This window comes from Mirounga leonina, unplaced genomic scaffold (genome assembly GCF_011800145.1).
Source record: "Mirounga leonina isolate KUSES-001 unplaced genomic scaffold, KU_Mleo_1.0 Mir_154, whole genome shotgun sequence".
Taxonomy (NCBI): Eukaryota; Metazoa; Chordata; class Mammalia; order Carnivora; family Phocidae; genus Mirounga; species Mirounga leonina.
This window is the reverse complement of record NW_023270389.1, coordinates 61,946,178-61,968,325: the sequence shown is the minus strand read 5'-3', so window position 1 is coordinate 61,968,325 and position 22,148 is coordinate 61,946,178. Positions and strand designations below refer to the sequence as shown.

The following is a 22,148-nucleotide window of genomic DNA, read 5'->3' as shown; positions in this document are numbered from 1 at the left end:
ACCTGTTTCTAGTTGCTTCCCAGAACCTTCGGATTTTCTCCAGAGTTTATAATTATCTACAGGACGGTTGATCCAACAGGAGCTGCTTGGCCATTAACAGAAGCAAAGCTTAGTATTTATTTTTAATTATGCATCATAGCATGTCAAATACAGCCTTGCTTCTGGTGACACAGGAACATTTTTTATTCATGCAAAGAAGTATCCCACAAATTCACATTTGTGCAGCATTCTGAAGAGTCTGTGTAGGTGAAAGAGCTTATTTCAGTGTTGTGAATTAGCAGTGAATGTGTGGTTAGTTCCATGCACCTCCAGGAGATAACTCTAGGCTCTTCCCTCCCCTGCTTGTCCCAGCTCTTACTGACAAACTCAACTCTCCTAGTAAATGTGCAATTTGCATCACCTTTTGTCTTGAGTAGGCCTCAAACACTGCAAGACCAAAGGACCTCATATGAATACTTTACAGTGTTTATTCACCATTTACTGCTCATCTACTTTGTACCAAGGGTTAGGAATGCACTGAGCATCTAAAGGGAAGATCCCTGTCCTCAAGTTGCTCACAGTTTAGTGGAGGAGACACAAATAAGCAAACTATTTGCATTTCTGTGTGACCTCCAGGTTGAATTAAAAGTAATTGGAATTAGGGGTGCCTGGGTGGCTCAGTTGGTTAAGTGTCTGCCTTCGGCTCAGGTCATGATCCCAAGGTCCTGGGATGGAGCCCCACATGAGCCCCACATCCAACTCCCTGCTCAGCGGGGAGCCTGCCTCTTCCTCTACCCACCCCCGCACCCCCTCCCCGTGCTGTCTCTCTTTCACTCAAATAAATAAAAATCTGTTTTAAAAAAGTAATTGGAATTTTATTTATATTATGCTTTTGGATAACTTCAAGTAGTATGAAAATTTGGGGGGCACCTGGGTGGCTCAGTTGTTAAGCATCTGCCTTCGGCTCAGGTCATGATCCTGGGGTCCTGGGATCGAGCCCCGCATCGGGCTCCCTGCTTGGCGGGAGGCCTGCTTCTCCCTCTCCTGCTCCCCCTGCTTGTGTTCCCTCTCTGGCTGTCTTTCTCTCTGTCAAATGAATAAAATCTTAAAAAAAAAAAAAAAAGAGTCTGTTACTTGATATGGCTCGCTCTCTTTAAAAAAAAAAAAAAAGAAAAGAAAATTTGGGGCCTCAGTTTTTTCATTTTAAAATGAGGAGATTGGATTAGATCTACAAGATTCTTTTCAATGCAAATATTTTATAATTCAGTTGAAAATGCATTGAAAAGAAGAGGTACTCAAACACCCACTTCTTTGTTCTTTGTAAGAACTTGAGTACATTGGATCACTTAAGCCCTGTTGAACTTCGAGGTGCCCGGCTAAAGGTAATGCTGCTTGTTCTAGCTTCCCATCTTATGATTCTGTGTCTGGCTGGCCCGTGTGCACCTGCAGGGGTCCTTGGATGCATAGTCAAATTAGGAAAAATACTTGTGCGTTTAGAACCTCTTGTTCCTCCTCTCCCTCCTTTGGGGGCCTGCACAACTGAGCTCCTGCCTTTGGGATTCTTCACCTGATTCTGGTTAGTCTCTGCAGATCCGTGAACTAACACAGTGCTGGGGCACAGGGGCTCCCCACAAACCCAGATTCTGCCAGTAGCTCCCTCACCTCTCACAGAAACTCTCTGCTTCTCTGCCGTCAAATTGAACCTTTGCATTCTCCTGCCCTGCTTCTTAAGTCCTCTACTTTTCCTTCTTCCCTTCCCACAAAATCCCCAAACCCAGAGGCTCTTGGATCACTAGGTCCTCTGTAGGGGTTGGTCTGGTGTGATAATGAGAGAGTGTCTGTCTTGGTGGGAAGGTGGGCATGGGGATAGGATCTTGGTCATCTTCACAGAAATATGATATGGATTTCTTTGTAAAAATATTACTAAATCTTGGTTGGGAGCTTTATTATTAATATCCATCTTTTTCTGTATTATAGGTTTAATAGACTTTAATGTGACTGCCTGGGAGCCTACCCACATTTTATATGGTTTTTGTTTGGTTGGTTTGGTTTTTGTCTATTGAAATAGGTCCCAAGTTTTCTTCATCTTACACCATTTCTCCCCAGTTTACATACTCATTTAACTTTTGCCCATGTTCATGAACGTTTCTAATCAGAGACAGTGATTAGTGGCTGTCATGCTCCTGGTGGGAGGCCTTGCCTGTGTGGTCAGCTGGCGGGGGATGAAGAGTGGACTGTTCCAGCAAGTTCTTGAGGTCTGTAATGGACTCGGCTTGCCCATCCTCACCTGTATAGCAGCAAAGTCTTTTTACTACTGTCCCTCGCCTTCCAGAGAGGGCTCTGTTTCACTAACAAGAGTTGTTTTACCTCCATAAGCAACTCTTCTCCAAGGATGCCTGAGGTCCTCCAATGATGTAATGTGCCCATGGATGTTTGTGAGCAGCACCACCTGTCCACAGACTCACAGCCAGCGGAATGTTTGTGAAGCTCTTTTTAAATGAGGACATTGATCAAGTAAAAGAAAGTATAAGTTCAGATTTCTGGGGGTTACTTTCAAAGCAGTGCAGACCATGCATACTGTGTGTTAAAAAGCCCTTCTAAATTCCAGCAGGGAAAACAGATGTATTAATTAAACATTTAATTTTTGTTATAGCTAAAATATTCACTTTGCTGGGCTCAATTTAGGATATAATATTTGTATATTAGTGTGATATATACCTTGGGAACCTTGGTGCATTTTTTTTAATAGAATCAAATCAACATTGTGGACATGAATTACTATTGTGTGGTTTTGTGAAAATGAAGGATAGGTATTGGAGTTTCTGGTAATCTGTCAAAAAAATGTTAATTGGTATTATAAAGCTTAGCAGATAATATAATTAAGCAATGTTTGCTATAGATTTAGTTTTGTTAGAAATAAATCCTCTTTCCATATTCCCACTTTTCCTGTGTGTGTGTGTGTATGTGTGTGTTTATGTGTGTGTACATATACATATACAAACACACAAAGCATAAAACCAGTTTTTCAGGAGGGGTGCCTGGGTGGATCAGTCATTTGAGCATCTGACTCTTGATTTCAGCTCAGGTCATGGTCTCGGGGTCATGAGATTGAGCCCCGCATGTCAGGCTCCATGCTGGGCATGAGCCTGCTTGAGGTTCTCTCTCCCTCTCTCTCCGTAACCCCACCTCCCACTTGCATGCTGTCTCCCTCAAAAAACACACAAAAAACAAAAAGAGTTTTTCAGGAGAACAGAGATTAATTAAACCAGAATCCCTATGTAAGCTTAGTTACTCTCTTGATGTTTTAAAGAGGTAGAATTACAGCATTAGATTATTGTCTGTGGCAAATCTGAGCCTTCAGTAGTATTGGCAATTTTTATTGCCAGTGTCTGTGTTCCCGGGCTTTTTGATATATATCAGAGTGGTGGACATAAACATAATATTCAAATAGGGTGACGGCTGCAGTTCCATAGAAACCGTCTGTATGAGCTTTCCCTGCAAGTTTCAAGCCCTGCTGTCTATTTCTAGAGCGCCAACACTGAAAACAGAAGAAAGAACATAGAGACTGGGAGGTAGCAATTGATTTGTTGCTGAGGAAAGTCAGGGGAGACTGACCCTCAGCAACCTTGGCGTCTGTACTCCCCTACTGTCCCTCCAGCCATACCAGGACTACGACTTACTCTAACAAGTTCAGGGGGATGTTTTCTCTCTATTCTTTCACTTACACTGGAAAGAAACACAGTGCTTTAGAAAGATAGCAAATGACAGAGTGATTGATACCATGTAAAATCTGGGAGAGGGTCAGTGTGGATGGATTTGGGGGGCTGCTGTCTTGCTGCCATGCTGTGGTCTTGAGACTGCAAGGACACGCAGCTCTGATAATGCCTTGTTGGTAAACTGGAAGCACAGCCCTCAGCCCAGCACTGTGGTCTTCCTGTTTACATCATCCAGAGCGGCATTTCCTGAAAACCAATGAGCTTTCAAAGAGATACGTTCGGGGTTTAATGCATCTGTTGGGAAAATATGTCAGGTTTGCAGTTAATGCCATCCATTGAGTTAACATCTGAAGGTAGCTGAGATTTACAGTTGAGTGTTTCTGCCTCTGCCACCACCTCTGCATTCCTCGGTGAGAGTCTGCAGTGTGTCAGTTGACACAGGAGTGTTTTGAGAGCTTTGTCCAGAGCAGGGGAGGGAAAATTAAGATGATACTGGTTTAGGGGCAAAATAGAAAATTAATGTGTTAGTCTGCTGGGGCTGCCATAACCGAGTACCACAGCCTGGGTGACTTAACAGGAATTTGTTTTCCCACGGTTCTGGGAGCTGGACGTTCCAGATCAAGATACTGGCGGGGTTGGTTTCTTCTGAAGCCTCTTTCCTTAGCTTGTAGATAGATGCTTTACCTGTTCCTCCTCACGTGGTCTTTCCTCTATGTGCGTGCCTCTGGAGTCCCTTTGTGTGTCCGCATTTCCTCTTCTTACAAGGACACCTGTCAGGTTGGACTAAGGCCTACTCTAACACCTCGTTTTAATGTAACCACCTCTTAAAAGGCCCTCTCTCCCCATGCAGTCCCTGGGGGTTAGGACTCCCAACATACGGTTTTGGCGGGGAGGGGGCACAATGCAGACTATAAGAATGAAATATTTGAAATGTGTTCAGTTGTTCAAAGTGAATATATGCTCTGGGAGTCAGAGGAAACCCGCAGCTGGGCGTACCCAGAATGTGTGTGGTGGTGCCTCTGTTGGGGTCTGTGGTGGTTCTTTGCACGTTCTCTCTCACACCTTTCCCCATGTACAGAAATTAGGTTCTCGCTTCCCTTTGTGGATGTTCATACTTTACTGCGTCGTCTTCTGCCTCTGTGTGTGAGCTGAGGGGAGGAAATATGCCCCCAGCACACTTGGCTTGACTTTGACTAACGTCCAGAGAAGCAGTCAAAAGCAAAAGCATTTCACTCCGTGTCTTTGCAGGCGCCACAGTAGAGAAAGCTTGGGATCCAGAGACAGGAGGGTTTGCTGCTCTAGTTGCTACTTGTATCATCTTCAGCAAGTCATTTTACCAAGTTTAGCTTCAGTCTCCTCATTTCTAAAAGGGCAGGCTACATGCTCTCTGACATCTCACTTGAGCTCCAAGATTGAATAATGATTCATTTATTTTGCCACTAAGTGGCAAGCACCAGTTCAGGAATCCGGGCTGTAGCATTGGTGCAAAACAAGGTCTCAGGTGAGACAAGTATGAAACAACTAGCAAGTGGTAGACTTATTTCATCTCAACCATAACACATAAAAATCTTAATTATTTTTACATCTAATAACAAATCTTAAAGTACATAAAACAAAAACTAATAGGACCATAAGAAAAAATAGACAAATGCACATTATAATTTGACATGTCAATACTATCTCTAAATAATTGAAAGAAGCAGAGAGAAAGTCATTAAAGTTAGAGAAGACACTAGCAATACCATCAGCCAGTTTAATGTAATTGACATTTATAGACCACCACCCAACAACAGAAGAACATTCCTTCTTCTCAAGATCACACAGAACGTTTGCCATGATATACCATATTTTGAGCAAAACAACTCTGTAGATTTTAAAGGATTCAGATAACTTAAATCATGGTCTCTTTGAATGAAAAAGGAATAAAATTAGAAATCAAAACAAAAATATATGGAAAATCCTCAATTACTTGGAAACTAAGTGCAATTTTAAATAATCCATGGGTGGAAGAAGAAACCAAAAGGGAAAGTATAAAGTATTTTGAACTGACTAAAAATGAAAAACATGTTTTGCTGTGGGCTACAACTAATGTAATACCTCAAGAGAGTAGTACCAGAGGGCAATATTCAGAAAGAAGAAAGGTCTGAGATTGGTGACCTTATCTTCCATCTTGAGAAACTAGAAAAAGAAGAACAAATTAAACCCAACAATGTAAGCAGAAGAAAGGAATTAATAAAGATTGAGGCAGCAGTCAGTGAAATAAAAATGAAAAAATTATAGAGAAAATTGATGAAAGGTGGTTGAGAAGATAAACAAAATTGGTAAATTTCTAACCAAAGTGAACAGAAAAGCAAGAAGACAGCTATTAATACCACAAATGAGAGGGGTGACATCACTACAGATTTTATGAGTATGAAATGGATACTAGGAAATAGCATGAAAATCTTTATGTCCATAAAATCAACAGTTTTGCTGAAATGGACAAATCCTTTGAAAGATGCAAATTACCATGAAGAAACAGATATCATGAATAACTTGGTATGTGTTAAAGAAATTTTATTTGTAGTTAAAATGCTTCTCACAAAAAAGACTCCCAACCCATATGGCTTCACCAGTGAATTCCCAAACTTTTAAGTGAGTAATAGTATTAGTTCTACAAAGATCCCTCCAGAGAACTGAAGAAAAAGGCAATATTTCCCAGTTCATTCTGTGAGGCTAGCTTAACCTGATACCAAAAGCAGGCAAAGATAATATAAGAAAAGAAAACTATAGACCAATTTCCTTAATTAACATATGTGTAAAAATACTTTACATAATTTTAGCAAATCAAATCCAACAATAAATACAAGAATAACACATCATTATCAAGTGGGGTTTATTCTAGAAATACAAAGTTGGTTTAATATTTAAAAGTCAGTCATTATGAGGGTTGCTGGAGTGGTGGGAGGTGGGAGGGATGGGGTGCCTGGGTGATAGACATTGGGGAGGGTATGTGCTATGGTGAGGGCTGTGAATTGTGTAAGACTGTTGAATCACAGACCTGTACCTCTGAAACAAATAATACATTATATGTTAAAAAAAAAAAAAAAGGAAGAAGATAGCAGGAGGGGAAGAATGAAGAGGGGGAAATCAGAGGGGGAGACAAACCATGTGAGACTATGGACTCTGAAAAACAAACTGAGGGTTCTGGGGGGGATGGGTTAGCCTGGTGATGCGTATTAAGGAGGGCACATTCTGCATGGAGTACTGGGTATTATACGCAATGAATCATGGAACACTACATCAAAAACTAATGATGTATGGTGATTAACATAACATAATAAAAAAAATTTTTTAAAGTCATTATAATTTACCATATTAATAATAACTAAGAAAGAAATATACATGGTTATCTCATTGGATGAAAAAAAAAAAAAGCATTCAAGAAAATCCAACGTCCATCTGATTTAAACAAAAAGCAAACAAACAAAAATACTCCCCAGTAAACTATGAATGAGAAACTTCCCCACCCTGATAAAGGACATCTAGGAAAAACTTATCACTAATATCCTACCGGGGGAAGTCTGAGTGATTTTACAAGGTGAAGATGTTTGCCCTGTTAGCATTGTACTGGAGATTCTGGCCAGTGCAGTAAGGCAAGAAAAAGAAATTAAATGCATTCAGATTGGAAAGAAAGAAGTAAATGTCTTATTCATGGACAACATGATTATCTATATAGAAAATCAGCTGGAATCTACAAAAAAGCTATGAAAGTTTAACCCATTAGTTACTTGATACAAAGTAAATATATAAAAGATTGCACAATACAAAAATAACTAAATGTATACAGTAGCAACAGGCAATCCAAAATGGAGACTAATAAGAATATCACTTATGATAGCAACAGAAATATGAAGTACTTAGGAATACTTTTGACAAAAGATGTGAAAGCTGTTCATACTGTAAACTAAAAAATACTGTAGAGAAATTAAAGATAGCCTAAAGCAATGGAGAGGTCTAATGTGTTCATGATTTAGAAGGCTCAATATTTTTAAGATGATAGTTCTCTCAAAATGGATACATAAATTCAACACAATCCTAATCAAGATTAGCTTAGCAGGCTATTTTGTAGAAATTGTTAGGTTGATTATAGAATTCATATGGAATGCCAAGGACGGACATAGGGTAGCCAAAACAGCTTTGACAGAAAACAAAGTTGGAGAGCCTATACTACCCAACTTCAAGACTTGCTAAGTTACAGTAATCAGTACAGTTGTTATAGACAGATAACATTTTTTTTTTTAAGATTTATTTATTTGAGAGAGAGTGCATGTGTCCATGGGGGGAGGGGCAAAGGCAGAGTGAGAGAATCTTAAGCAGACTCCCTGCTGAGTGTGGAGCCCGATTCAGGGCTCAATCTCACGACCCCTGAGATCATGACCTGAGCCAAAATCGAGTGGGACACTTAACCGACTGAGTCACCCAGGCGTCCCTGGACAGATAACATTTTTTATTTGCCCACAGAGAACCTAGAAATCTAGACCCACACATAATATGGTTAAGTGACTTAAAACAGAAGTGCAAAGATAGTTAAGTTCAACAAACTGTGATGAAACAATTAGACATCCATATATTTTTTTTAATTTGCAGCATATACAAAATTAACTCAAAACATGATCCTAAGTGTAGAGCCTTCTAGAAGAAGACACAGGAGAAAACCTTTGTGGTGTTAGGTTATGCAGAGATTCAGTAGATGAGGGCAGTGCATGACCCATAAAGAAAAACTGATAAACCAGACGGTAGCGTAATTAAGAATGTGTGTTCTTCAGAAGGCGCTGTTAAGAGAATTAAAGGAAAAGTCACAAACGGGAAAAAGTTACAAATCACAAATCTGATTAAAAGACCTGCATGCAGATTATGTAAAGAACTCTTGAAACTTATTGACCAAAAAGGGGCGGTGCAAATATTTGAACAGACCCTTCACCAAAGAAGTAAATTCACGAAAAAGATGATTGTTCATTAGGGAAATTCAATTAAGCCCGTAGTGAACCACCACTACACGCTGGAATGTCTGCTGTTGAAAAAACCCACCAAACCAGTGCTGGCAAGAACGGGGAGCAACTGGACCTTTCGTACACGGTGGATAATCACATAAAATGAAGCGACTGCCTTGGGAAACAGTCTGGCAGGTTCTTGATGTCTAGCATGTGACCCAGCCATTCCACTCTTCGGTATTTGTCCAAAATAAATGAACGCTCATCTCTATACAAAGACTTGGACACCCAGGAGTCCTCGCAGCTTTATTTGCAAAAGCCCCAAACTAGAAGGAACGCCATGTCCGATGACAGGTCATGGAGCGATGGATGCGGGCACACCTGTGTGGAGTGTCACCCAGCATACGGGGGGCGGGAGCTGGTGACACTTGAAGTGACAGGGATGGACCTCGAAATAATCGTGCTAAGTGCCAAAAATCAGACAAAAGATACATGCTATGCGGTTCCATTTACATAAAAGTCCGGAAAATTACAAACAAGGCCATGGTGGCAGAAAGCACGGGGGAGGACGGCTCACAACAGGCTCATGAGGAAACAGACACCGGCACATCTTGATTGGGGTGACGGTTTCATGGTTTTGTACGTATGGCAAGACCCGTCAAAGCGTAACATGTACGGTTAACTGTAGGTCACTCATACCTCAATAAAACTGTCCTTAGACGTCCTCGCCATCACCGAGCTTATGTTTTGTTAGGAGAAGGTGTAACGGCGGCAGGAGATGAACGCACGTACATTTTGTGCGCATGCGCGCGTGCGTAAGGGCGTTGAGTGGGCTGTTGAAAGGCCTGCGAAGGACAGGGAAGCCGCGTGAGGAGAGGCGGCGGCGGGGAGGGCGGCCGTCGGTGCGAGGAGGTCAGAAGGCTTCTGAACCGAGGCCGGCTCAAGCCCCCGTCACGTTTGGAAGCTGTTTTAAGATCGTTCCAGTTTCTGTTGAGTTTCAAGGGACCCCGCGCTCTCTCACCGCTGCTCTCCCCGGAACGTGAAGTCGATTGTCGTTTTTGCCTCAGAAGGCAGCCGCTGGGAAGGGCGGGCCGCGGAAAGCACAGCCTACTCCACATGCCCGGAAGCCCCCTTCTGCCGAAAAGCGTGTCTTGTGAAGTTTTGATTGGAAGGATGAGGAAGAACTATCTGGGGGCATTTGTAGCACGTGACCCCAACCAGAGCCGCAGCCTCCGGTCTCCTGCAGGTGGAGGCCGTGACCTCTTGGTTCCCAACGAGGAAAACGGCAAGTTGTGCGGTCCGCTCAGCTTTGCTGTTCTGGGGGCGTGAGTGTGGCGCCCGGGAAAAGCGGGCCCTTGTGTCCGAGTGGAGGAGGGGAGATCTCCGGCGGTGGAGTGAGTGTTTGCACGGCCCGGCGGCGTCCCAGAGCAGGGCCCACACAGCTGAGGAGCTTGGCCCCGGGGAGGTCGGGGGTGGGGGGAGAGCCATACTGTTCTGTCGACGCCGCGGCGGGTCAGAAGTGGAACCGGATCTAGGTTCGTCCCCCAGAAAGTGCCTGCTCGTAACAGGCTTTAGATTGGCTGTGTCCTGGGACAGAGAGAAAGAATGATGAGGCAAAGGGATTAAAAATGCTCTGTTAGTGGGGCGCCTGGTTGGCTCCAGCAGTGACGCGTCTGCCTTCAGCTCAGGTCATGATCCCGGGGTCCCGGGATCGAGTTTCCGCACGATCGCCCTGCTCCGCGGGGAGCCTGCTTCTCCCTCTGCCTCTGCCCCTCCCCCTGCTTGTGCGCGCTCTGTCAAATAAAATTTTTAAAAATGCTCTGTTACACGTGGCATAAACGGAGATGTGTGGTGCTTTTCATTCTGCTCACCCTCTGGTTTTTGAAAACATAGTCTGCCTAGGGAGTAAAGATTTTTGCCTTATTATTTAACATAAATTTGGCGACAAGAGTGGGAAAATGCATTGAGCTAAAGCCAGTTGTGTGTTTCTGTTGGTTTCTGTAAACTTTTTATAAAACATACTGATTTCTGTCCCCCGCTTCTCCGTATTTCTGTCCACTCGGGAATTTTGTCCTAAAAGCAGCATCTCCTGTTGTGCAGCAAACTCATGAGAGCGGATACTTGACTCCAGGCTCTGGGACGGGGCTCCCCGTGTTCTCCTGTGAGGCCAGAGCCCTGAGGAGCAGGAGTCCCACCTCAGCTCCGGCTCGTCCTTGCCCAGTGGAGGTCCCAGAGGCTTTCAGCAGCCCCAGACTTGGCCCGCACCGTGCCTTCCGCAGCTCTGAGGCAGAGGCGTCCAGCTCTGTCAGTCCGAGAGCAGTCCCTCTACTCTCTTTTGGGTCCCTGTCCCTTTTGGGGATCGGATGCAACCAAGGGACAAAACGGCATGTAACTTCAGGGGCTCCCCAGGCCCCTGTCCCGGAGCGGGGGGCAGGCGTTCATGCTTATCTCAAGTAAGCGGGTATAGTTCTTTGCCAAGGACAGGGGCAGCACTATGTGACCTGGGGGGTAAAACTGTATCATTAAGTTGTGTTCAGTATTACTAATAAGCTGTTGAACCAGGCGCCAGGAAGAGACTAGGGGACGAGTCATGCTTTTGCTGCTCGGGAGAAGCTTGCATTTTGGTGCCAGGGTTTGCATCCATATGGTTTGTGTGTATGTTTGTGATTGGTGGGGAAATTAGGACTTTTCAGTATCCTCTTTCCACCCTATTCTCTGGTTCTCATTTGTTCTGTTTCACATAATCTGTCAAATTTTATACGGAACAACCAAGTACCTCCTGTTCTGTGCTCAGACTGTTGACTGGGAAGCCAAACGCCACATCTCCTGTATACAGTGACTCAGCGATCTGGTCTCTGGCACTGTTCCATTAATTATTTGCTCTCTAATTTTATCCTAGAAATGAATTTCTCTAAACCGAAATGTGTTAACAGTACCCTTCTTCTTTCTTCTTGCAGCTTGTACCTCCTTTTAAGCCTCAAGTTACATCTGAGACAGATACCAGATATTTTGATGAAGAATTCACAGCTCAGACTATTACAATAACTCCACCTGAAAAATGTAAGTACATCTGACAGGCACTTGATAACATTCTAATATAATGGAAGACAATAGCCACTCTCTTGATTGGATATTTATTTTTAAGATCAGATTCCGCGGTGACTTATTTCATCCTGCTTAAGAATATGGAGTTCCATGTGGAAGTTTCAAAGACAGGTAGCTGAGAGAAGAGTTTTGGGGAGTAGGAAAAATTACATAAAGAAAAATTGTAGCCTGAGAATCATAGACTAACTTGTAAACAACTTTGCCCTTCTTTACTGTTCTAATACTTTCTTTCGCCATCAGCTGGAAGGACTCTGAAAGTGACCCTTCCCATGTTTGCCTTACCCTTTATGGCTCACTCATGTCCCCATGTTCAGTCTCACCTGAACATGCCATACCTCACCATTCCTCGGGACTTGGGTGCTAACAGTTGTCTCTGCCTTCCATGCTCTTTTCCCTGACATTTCCATCAACAGCTCCTACTCCCTCAGATCTCAGCTTAAATGTCACTTCCCCAGAGAGTTTGCTTTCACCTCCCAATCCAAGGAACAGCGCAGCCCATTGGGCACCGCATCCCCCACCCCTTGATTCTGTGCATTGGCAACTTGCTGATACTCTTCTGGTTAATTTGTTCGTTTCTCTGTTTACTGCCTGTCCAACTAGAATCCAGTAACCCTGAGAAAAAGGGCTTGGTTTCCTATTCACAGCTAGCCCCAGCTCCGGGCTGGGTATCTGGCCCGGTGTCGGCATTCAGTAAATATGTATGAAGTGAAGGCATAAACACGTTATGGCGAGTGCCTGGTCGTTTCCTAGCCGGAAGGAGGCCCAGCTCTTTACAGATGGTGCTGTTGGCCATCCGTGCCCAGGACTTTGTGCTTCGGCCTCCCTCCCTGCATGACACCCACAGTGAGCACAGAGAGGGCGAGGTCCCAACCTATCTCTGTCTCAGCCTCAGCCTCTTGGAGACCATTCTCTTTTGTAAATAGAGCTTTGGCATTTGTGGACTCTATAAGACAACTAAATACGTGGTCATGGACGTCACAGAAATAGGCAGGGTCTGCGAATTCAAAGCCGTGAGCACAGAGCTTGCTTCAGATGGGAGAGACCCATGAGGCTGAGTCTCAAAGAAAGGGCTGAGGAGGATAAGGAGAGCCTGGTGGGGTGACTGTGTCACGCTTGGCTCTGCCACTCCCTCCCCGGAAAGGTGCAGGTCACTTCGCCCTCCAGGAAAGGGGATGCCAGGCCGGGTAGTGGCCCCGAGCCCTGGTATTCCCCTGTGGTGCCTGAGAAGCTGTCCTGGTGGGAAAAGCACCTGGAGTTGGACAGCTTTGAAGAGCCCTAGCTTCGATCCTGTTTAAGTCTGTCGTGTTCTTTGTTCTGGGACGCACCACCTGAAGCGTGAGGCTGGGTCCAGTACAACGAACACCCTGCAGAGGAGAGTGGGTGCCAATCTGGGGTGGGGGGACCCACCTAAAGAGGCAGCTGGGGAGTGGGAGCCCAGAGGGACACAGCTGAGCAGCTCTCATGTCCATGACTGTGAATCAGTGAAATCTAAAGCTCTGTAGTAGGCGCTGCCCTGGCCAGGGTCCTTCTTCACCATGGACTTGATTTCAAAGCCCAGGGGCGCCTGGGTGGCTCATTCAGTTGGGCATTTGCCTTCGGCTTGGGTCGTGATCCCCAGGTCCTGGGATCAAGCCCCACGTCAGGCTCCCTGCTCAGCAGGGAGTCTGCTTCTCCCTCTGCCTGCAGCTCCCTCTGCTTGTGCGCGCTCTCTTTCTCTCTGACAAATAAATATTTAAAAAAACCCAGAAACATAAACAAAAACAAAGCCCCAGCGGGAAGCCTGCTTCTCCCTCTCCCGCTCGCCCTGCTTGTGTTCCCTCTCTTGCTGTGTCTCTGTCAAATAAATAAATTAAATCTTTTAAAAAAAGAAAAAGAAAAAAAAAAACCCTGGCTGATGAGGTTCAGATCTCTTCAAGATTCACCTTGCCTGCCTTACCCCTAACTCTAGACTCACTGGGCACTTGTCACCCTGAGAATATGTCATTAACAGGCACCCTGTGGCTTCATTTCTAGAACTTTATAAAATGAGACGGAAATGTTCAAAGACGTTTTAAATCACCCAGCGTGGTTTCTAGAATATCATCTGAACCTGGTGTCTCTGCTTCTCGATCAGTAATACAAAATGTTTCCTCACTTACAGCAACCCCCTTTTTGAAAGAATCTATGTCATTTTAGATGCAGGGAATGCTGTCCATGCCCAGTGACTTGGGGTCTTGAAAGGATAAGGAGTCTATTTCTAGATTGAGACAGGGATCAGCAGGAAGCTCACACATTGTAGTCCTTTCCAATGTGGGTTCCAGAATCCACCTACCATGGAGGCCTGGGAACGTGTGGCTGTGCGGACATCCGAACCCAGAAACCCGAGTCCAGCAGCAGCATCCTGCGTCTGCTGGGGCCTCGGCAGAGGGAGCAGATGACGGCGCTCAGCAGGCTGAGCTGAGGCCCGAGGCCCCCGCTGGAGGGAGGGCTGGGGAGCACAGGGCCGGGTCTTTAAAGGGATGGTCCCTGGAAACATTCTAGATCCCCTTAAGAGGTGGATCGAAGGAGATTCAGTGAAACCTTGGACTGTGATTACATGTAGCATAATCGTCTTGCAGCTTTGAGGGGTGTTGCTGGTGAGCGGCCCTGCAGCAGCTAAAGCACGGAGCTTTTGTTCATGGAAGCCCTCTGCGGTACCCTCAGTTAGCGACGGCCTCCTTCCCACTCACCACCTGGCTTTTAGGACACAGAATGGAGTTACTTTTTAGAACAAATCAGCAGTTCGACAGGCAAAGTGTTCCTTGCCGACAAACAGCTGTGGTCACATGCCAGATTGTTCTCATTGGTGTTAATTAACTGAACAGATTTTGGAATGTGTCGTCTTGCATTCTATCCGTTAATGGTTCTCTGCCTTCCTCTTGTAGGAAGAGAGGATTTCTTTGAGATCGAGTAGCTTTTAATGCCATGTAATTACATTTGTTGAACGCTATAAGGAAGTGAGGCTCCTTGGGCCACGGATTCTGATGTGGGATAGGGAGTCGAGCCCTGCTTTCTTGTTCCAGGTGTGTCTCGTGTTTGCAGCATGGGTTCATGGTGTGTCATCAGCAACTGTCTCTACAACGCTCCGTTCAGAGCAGGAACAGGGTTACAGATGGTTGGTGTGATGGACTCTGGCTCGGGCAGGCCGCTGTCCCCTCTCTCCCCAGCCCCCCACCTGTGGGCCCAGGGCTCCTCCTTCCTCTGTCCCTGGGGCAGGATCAGATACTGGCCCCTCACTGTGGCTGAGCAGGAGGGATCCGCGGTGAGGGAGTGGTGTAATGGGCTTTAAAGAATCTCAAGGTGTGGGGTTCTTGTTTGCCCATCTGTGAGGTTGAGATTTCTTTATCTGAAGTGGCAGAATGAAGACTCTCTTAATTCTCAACTGACCTGCAGCCTCCCACATGGGCTCTCTGCACGTTCACTGTGCAGAAACACTCAGCCAAATAAAGCTGTTAGTGGGGAACGCTGTTTCCTTGACATGTGATTGGCATGTGTCCGAATCTGAACACTAAGCTTGCAGCTGCCTTTTCTCTAGTTTTTATACAGATAGGCCATCATTCCCAGCGCCTTTCCTGCAGCCAGAAATACTGTGGAAGGTATTTGATTTGAACGATGCATGTGGTTTGCTTGCTGTCTAACCAGTATTTGATAAGGAGGCAGAGATCTCCCCAAGTCAGTCCTCTCTAGAAAGGCTGATGTAGTCGAAAGGCCTCCCTGTAGAAGGACAGAAGCCCTTGGAGGTCCATGGTCTACACAGAGCAGGGAGCCCCAAATCCTCTTCATGGATTGATTGCCACCTCATCCAGTGATTTTTTTTTCTGGTACATCCGAGGTCACAAATTTTGGCTAACCGCTTGCTCCCATTTCTAGAATCTTTTGTATTCAGAATAGTATACCCAACGGAAGCACAGTGAGTTTGCTCACCGGAGGAATGTGTGTCATGGAGGAGCACAGAGCGTCATCCTTGTTGCGTGACAGGGTCAGTGCCCGCCATACAGAGGCCTATGTGTTTTCTCTTGGTGCTCCTGGGGAGGCTGGAAAATGTAAAGAATTGGCACTGTACTCCCTGTGGGTATTGGAGGAAGTGGAATTATTTTGCTTGAAGAAAAGAAGGTTGGGTGTTGGAAAGCCGCCTCTGTGGGACAGCATCTGACCCCGTGCACTTGGGGAGAGCAGGAGAGGCTTTGTGGGCACCTCCTGCATAGACAGGAGCCCCAAGGGCGGCTGGACTTGACCCAGAGCCTGGAGCAGGTGCACAGGGGATGGTGTGGCCAGGGTGACTGAACGTGTGACCACATAGAAGGAAGAGCTTCCTGGCCATGCGGGACTTTAATCACTGGGACAGTTAGGAGAAGGGCTTGGGGGATCATTCGAGATCTTTTGAATACAAGAAGGCAGAGAAGGTGAAAGGGGGCAGCCCAAGTGAAAGCGCCTTGCTTCCATGCCTTCATGTCTCTGCTTGCTGCTGGTTTCCAGAGGGGCTAGCGTTAGATGCTGATATCTCTCCCTCTTCCTTTGTCTTCCTCTCTTCACTCTGGTTTAAAGGGGCATCTTAGGGAAACCAGGAATGGTGACCGAAGGCAGATATGAGATGGAGAGTAAATGATGTAAACAATGTCAAATCAAGGACTCCTATGAAGCTTTATTTCGCAGTCACACGTAAAGCACCAAGAAGAAAAAATACATGCATTTGAAGCCGTTGGTACCAGACAGACACTTCTGGTGCCTTAGGCCTGACTGCCTGCTGCAGTGTGGACGGGCGTAGTTTCGTGGAATTGGAGGTTACTGAAGATCGTTCGCAACCTTCTTATTTTAAAAAATCTGGTTTTGTTCAATAGTACTTTTTCACAGCATGTTGGGTCTTGAGATGTTCACAGCTCGAGGGAGTCGACGTGAGGGTGTTCTTTCTTCATAGATCGTGCGTGTGAGAGGGAGATCGTTTGGGGAGTGAGTGTCGTTATTGTGTTTTGTGGTTGGCCACAAGTGTCTCGGAGCTTGTTGCCGTGGCTGACCTTCCCTGTGCTAGCTGTTAGAACCGCGTAGACCAGAGATACCGTTGCAAACAGTAACCGTGACGTTAAGTGGCCACTTTGTGCCTGCAGATGACGAGGACGGCATGGACTGCGTGGACAACGAGCGGCGGCCGCACTTCCCTCAGTTCTCCTACTCCGCCAGCGGCCGCGAGTAAGGCCCCCGTCCTGCCCCTTCACTGTCATCCCAGATTTCCTCCTCAAGATGATTCCCGGACATCACACCAGTTGTAGCTCTTACAAAGCAGGAGCGCCTCCAGACACCCAGCCCACTCTCACCCCCACGAGAACACACATGGACGCAAACACACTTGTTTGTTTTTGCATGAAATTGTATCTCCGTCTACGGTCTCATGCCGCTGCTGCTACTGTCTTACTATTCTAGCAACTTTAAGAGGTAATTTTACAATCTTTGGAAGTCATGAGCCCACCATTGTTCACTTGTGCACCAATTGTCATCTTTCGATCTTTTAGTTTTTGTTTTTCCCTAACAGTGAAGGCTAAATGAGATACACTGATTCTAGGTACATTTTTTAACTTTCTAGAAGATACATCGAAAACTAATTAGACTAAGAAGATTTAGTTTATAATTCAGAACAAGCAATTGTGGCAGGGTGGTGATGTGCATATGCAGAATTGTAGGAAGGCGTAAGAGATCAGTGCGTACGGTGGGGATCGCGCACTCAGACCTGGCCGGAATCCGTAGGGAAGCATCTGAGAGAAGGACCGAACGACTGTTGAGATAGAGCGCTAGATGCACACGCAGTCCCTGATGGACACTGCAGAGGAAGCCTGCTGTGCCACCCGGACGTCCAGATTTCATGGGCGGTCGTTGGCAAGACGGACACTGCTCTTCCAAGGAAGGAGGCATATGCACAGCAGAGGCAAGGTCACTTACAGGCTCGATGACACGATTTGCACCAGAGAGCTTTTTTTTTTTTTTTTTCCCCAACTGTGCTTGGAAACCTTTTTCCCTTCTTGATATTTATCACCTCTGATGGCTGAAGAATGTAGACAGGTATAATGATCCTGCTTTTCACCAAAATTTGTACACCAAGGTAAACAGGTGTTTGCCTTATTTGTTTTAAGTTTTGACTTTCAGTTCTACGTGAATTAGCTTTTTCTCGGATGTTAAAACTTTGAATGTCCTTTTATGATTTTGTTTATATTGCAGTAGTATTTATTTCTTAGTGAAGAAAATTGTGTGTCATGTTAGCAAATGCAGCTCCAACTTACATGAACTAGACTCACTGCAGTTTATTTTGACCCATGTGCAAGGAATGTACACGGCAATGAGAATCGTGCACTTTTTCTCCTTTGTAACAAAATTTCATGAGGCTCTGAAATTGTACACATTGGTTAGAATTGGGCTTTGGGAGAAGAGATGCTGGCACTGAACCCCTTGGTGCTCAAAGGGAGAAAATCCCCAGCTCTCCATGCCAAGGGGTTGAGACAGAAGGATGTTGCTGTTGACCGTTTGAGAAAGGAAACGCTCTGACGGCCCGGCAACGTCTCGCCATGAAAGGAACTGCGACCGGCGTGACCGTGACAAAGGCACCGTACTTGGCAAAATGCACACATCTCGAGTATTCACAAAGTAGGCAGTAAGGGGTAAGAACCTGGTGTGTTTATTCTGATCATGGTACATTTATCACTGAATTAAGCCATCAGGGAGAAAACAAAACAACACACACAAAAAGAACACCTCCAACTTTTCTTTTTCTGTATATATTCATGTCCCCAAATTCCAACATTTCTCACTGAAAGGGGACATGTATGCAAACCTCATCTTTCTCCTTCATTAATGATGATCTTCAGATTAAACCCTTTGGTGCTAGGAGCTGACATTTTCCAAAGCAGCCTATGAAGTCCAGGGGCTGGGGGCGCTCGCCGCGGCCGCGGGAGGCCAGCCGGCCCCGTGGAGCGATCGTGGAGATGTCTGTAGTCACACGTTCTGACAGCTCCCCGTGGAACACTGCGGCATGACGCGGTATGACGACTCAGATGCATTGTGTGGAAGAGCAAGTGACTTTCTATGTAGGATGAATCATATTCATACGCAGATGTCTTAGCCTCGTGGCGCTGGAAGTGTGGATCTGTAGATGAGACACCACTGCTGGCGGTGGGCGGGCCACTGGGACTGACGGGGGTCAAAGGGCATTTTACTAAGGCAGCTAAGACATATTCAGACATAGGTTTTATCCTAATTTTTCATGTTCCTACCTGAGTGAAGTTCATCCTTAGCATTGAGTAGGAAGTTACAGGACATGGTAGTTCATTCTTACTTACACATGTCGCTTCACTTTTTCTCCCTCCTTGGAATTCTGTTGAATGTTTCACTTTGACCAGAAAGTAGACTAGACGGTATGTCCTGTAAGTTGTCTCACATCCGTTTTATCCAAGAGGAACAGGTAGAGGCAGAGAAGGCGGCTGAGGCTGGCTGATGTTTGTGCGGAGCAGCCCTCTGTCTCGAGGAGGGTGACCCCGTACACTAAGGACTTGGATAGCTTCCCCCCCGCAACCTTAAGGTGATTTCCTATAACCTTGGCCAAGGACACTTCCTGAGGATGAATGACCTCGCTGACAGTGCCCCGGGCTGGCCACTCCTCACAGCTGGCTCGGTCCCCAGCCCACGCGCGTGCAGAGCTCGCTCGCTCTGGGCCTCGAGATGCGCCAGGGGCCCGCGGGGCCTTTCCTTGGTTTTCACGTCCAGCGCCCCTCGCTCTCACTCCCAGGTGTCCATCAGCTGGTGCGGAGGAATGACAGGAAAACAAGGGTGCGTGCGTGTGTGCGTGTGTAGAGGGAGGTGTCCGCATCTGCCCTTGGGGCTGCCCGTGGCGGGGGTGGGGGCTGCCGTGGCTGGGGTGGGGGCTGCTGGCACAAGGCAAGGCCCGGAACGCAGCATCACTCCATCAGAACACGGGTCAGACGCTGCGGACTCCATCCCGCACTAACTTCCGTGAAGTCTGCCCTCTTGTCTTAATGCAGCCATCTGGGAGGAAATTGGCCATTTCTGCTTGGATTTTTTGGCGGGTTGCTCACAGCTTTGCTTTCTACACTAATGACATAGCATTATTCCAGTATTGTTTTCCATTTCCCTTACCTGATTTCCGGCTTCTTAAAGCTGACTGTTCTTGCAGGGGCCCCTTGCTTCTCCTAGAGGACAAAAGTAAGGGCCTTCCTTACTAACTGCAGGGTCTCTGTATTACACCTCAACGTACACACTTTGCTGCTACTGTTCGTACTGTCTACAGTAGAATTTCCTTATCTTGCTCCTGGTAGTGCATTACAGGCAAGCATGAAATGTAAAGTATTTATTTAAATAAAAAGAAAACCTCTAAATTGGTAATTGAATTACCTCCCTGTAGCTTTATAGTTTGTGACATTTCTTGACCTTGCTAGTTCTTTCATTAGATCCGCGCAAGATCTAGTCATCTGGTTAAGGATTTTAAGCAGACGCAACTATGAACCCAAGAAAAACTGTATTACTATTACTGTCGGTCATACTAAAACTGTTCATTTCCTTAAGTATATGACCCACAAGGATGTGAAATAACTACAAGAAACTGTTTTTGTACACTGTACATCCTTAGTATTTTTACACGTATATGATAGGGATGCACATTATTTTCCTTCGTACAGACGGCTTAAATAAAGCACTATGTCAATCTGCTACTTCTCTGTTTATTGTTGTTGGATGTGGTTCTGTAGTCTCAGAAAATCAATTCTTTTCTGGAAAAAAAAAAAGATTTTTAATAGCTCCAGCTGGTATTAACCTACCCTGTATAAAATGTGAGAGAAGAATAACTATTGTCCATCTCTTGTAGCCCCAGACACACGCAGGACTGCTCTGTTATTAGTTCAGTAAAATGGCGATAGTGCAGTTGTGCAAACTTGGACGAGGGGCCGCTTCTGAAGGGGAGGTGCCGGCCCCTCAGCGATGGGTCTCAGGCGCATCTCCCGTGAAGTCAGGGATGGAAGAAGGGGGCTCCCTGGAGATGCATTAGGGACCTAACAAGCTTCACACCCGATGGTTTGGGCCCAGAGCTCTTCAGGAGTGTCGCTCCTCAGTAATGTCTTCCTGATAACCTTAACACGTGTTGCTCTGCATACTTCCTTTCTTAGGATGTACATTGGCAAATTAACAAACTTAGTCGTGGGTGAGAGATGGGTAGGGTGGTTGTACTCCAGTCTGATTTATCTAGACTTATTTTGGATGGGGCCTTTTTCTGATTTTACCTCATAAACCTACAGTTGTACAAACTTGGCTTTGCTCCTGACTAAGCTGAGTAGAGGAATGGCTTTGGGACCAGAGTTAGTCAGGCACGTGTGTGTCACACAGCCAGATCTGAGGGCGTTCTTCCATGTGCTCTTCTCTCGAAACCACTGGGATGGACAGATCCAGGAGGCTAAAATAAAGTGACCTCTACAATTCTTTAAGGGTGCTATTTGTAGAATATTGTGTAATTTATTTACTGTAGTCCTCAAACAGAATTAGGGACAGTTAACATATCTTAGGTGACAACCTTGATGTCTAGCACATTGGATTAAATAAAAAACTGAATCCAAATAGTAGAAGTTCTACTCTTTCAGGCTTGAACCTTTTCCATGCTCGAGAGACTTTCGAAAGGTCTTTGTGTGTGTATCATCCCACCTCCTCCAAAGCCTAATCCCCGTCCATCCGGAGAGGCCACGGGGGCCCGGTGAGAGCAAGGGTTCGGGAACACTAGCCAGGAGGAGGGCCTGAGGTCAGGGCCTCCTCCCGCCCGCAGCCTTGCCTTTGCCTTTAGCGCTTCATTGTCCTCCTCAAAGACAATACAACATTTTCAGTGCCCAGTTTTTATTACTTTCAAGCATCTGAGGGCTTAACTGTGTGTAGTAGAAATATTCTCTTAAAGTAAAATAACGATATGTGTACAGATATCTGATAAACCTCGAAGTCAACTTTGCAATTCCACAAAGTACATTCGTAGGCTCCTCTCAAACACTGCACATTCGAGAAGAAACCCGACACCACGAAGCCAAAGATGCTTTCTTGTCTGTTTTCCTTGTGAACAGAGTGGACAGGATAAACAGTGCTTCCTGGTGTCTCCCGACTGTGCCCAGAGTAGCAGGATGATAAGTAATGGAGTCTTACGGGATGTTGATTAAAAGCATCAGAAGTTAAAGGATGCTCTCTAGCTCACGCAGAGGGAAGGAAACGTGAATGGCAGGAAGAAAGTCTGGTCCTTAATACCCTCTGGCCTAGTTAAAATATGTGCCTTTTTGGTGTGTTTCGTTCATCACTACAAGGTAAAAAGGAAACATTACAATTCAGGTCTTTAAAA

General features: G+C 45.7%; 1 protein-coding gene across 4 annotated transcripts in view; it reads left to right on the top strand.

Moving 5' to 3' along the window:
* AKT3 (AKT serine/threonine kinase 3) overlaps positions 1 to 20,549 on the top strand; it is a 311,247-nt gene extending 290,698 nt beyond the window's left edge. For 2 of the 4 annotated variants that reach the window (XM_035010956.1, XM_035010959.1), the window contains 2 exons: positions 11,626 to 11,728; positions 16,894 to 20,549. In XM_035010956.1, the coding sequence (XP_034866847.1) occupies positions 11,626 to 11,728; positions 16,894 to 16,979 (189 nt within the window). In that variant the 3' untranslated portion in view covers positions 16,980 to 20,549. The remainder of the gene's footprint in view (positions 1 to 11,625; positions 11,729 to 16,893) is intronic. The other 2 variants (XM_035010957.1, XM_035010958.1) reach the window with 1 other exon arrangement.
* Positions 20,550 to 22,148: the final 1,599 nt, after the last annotated feature.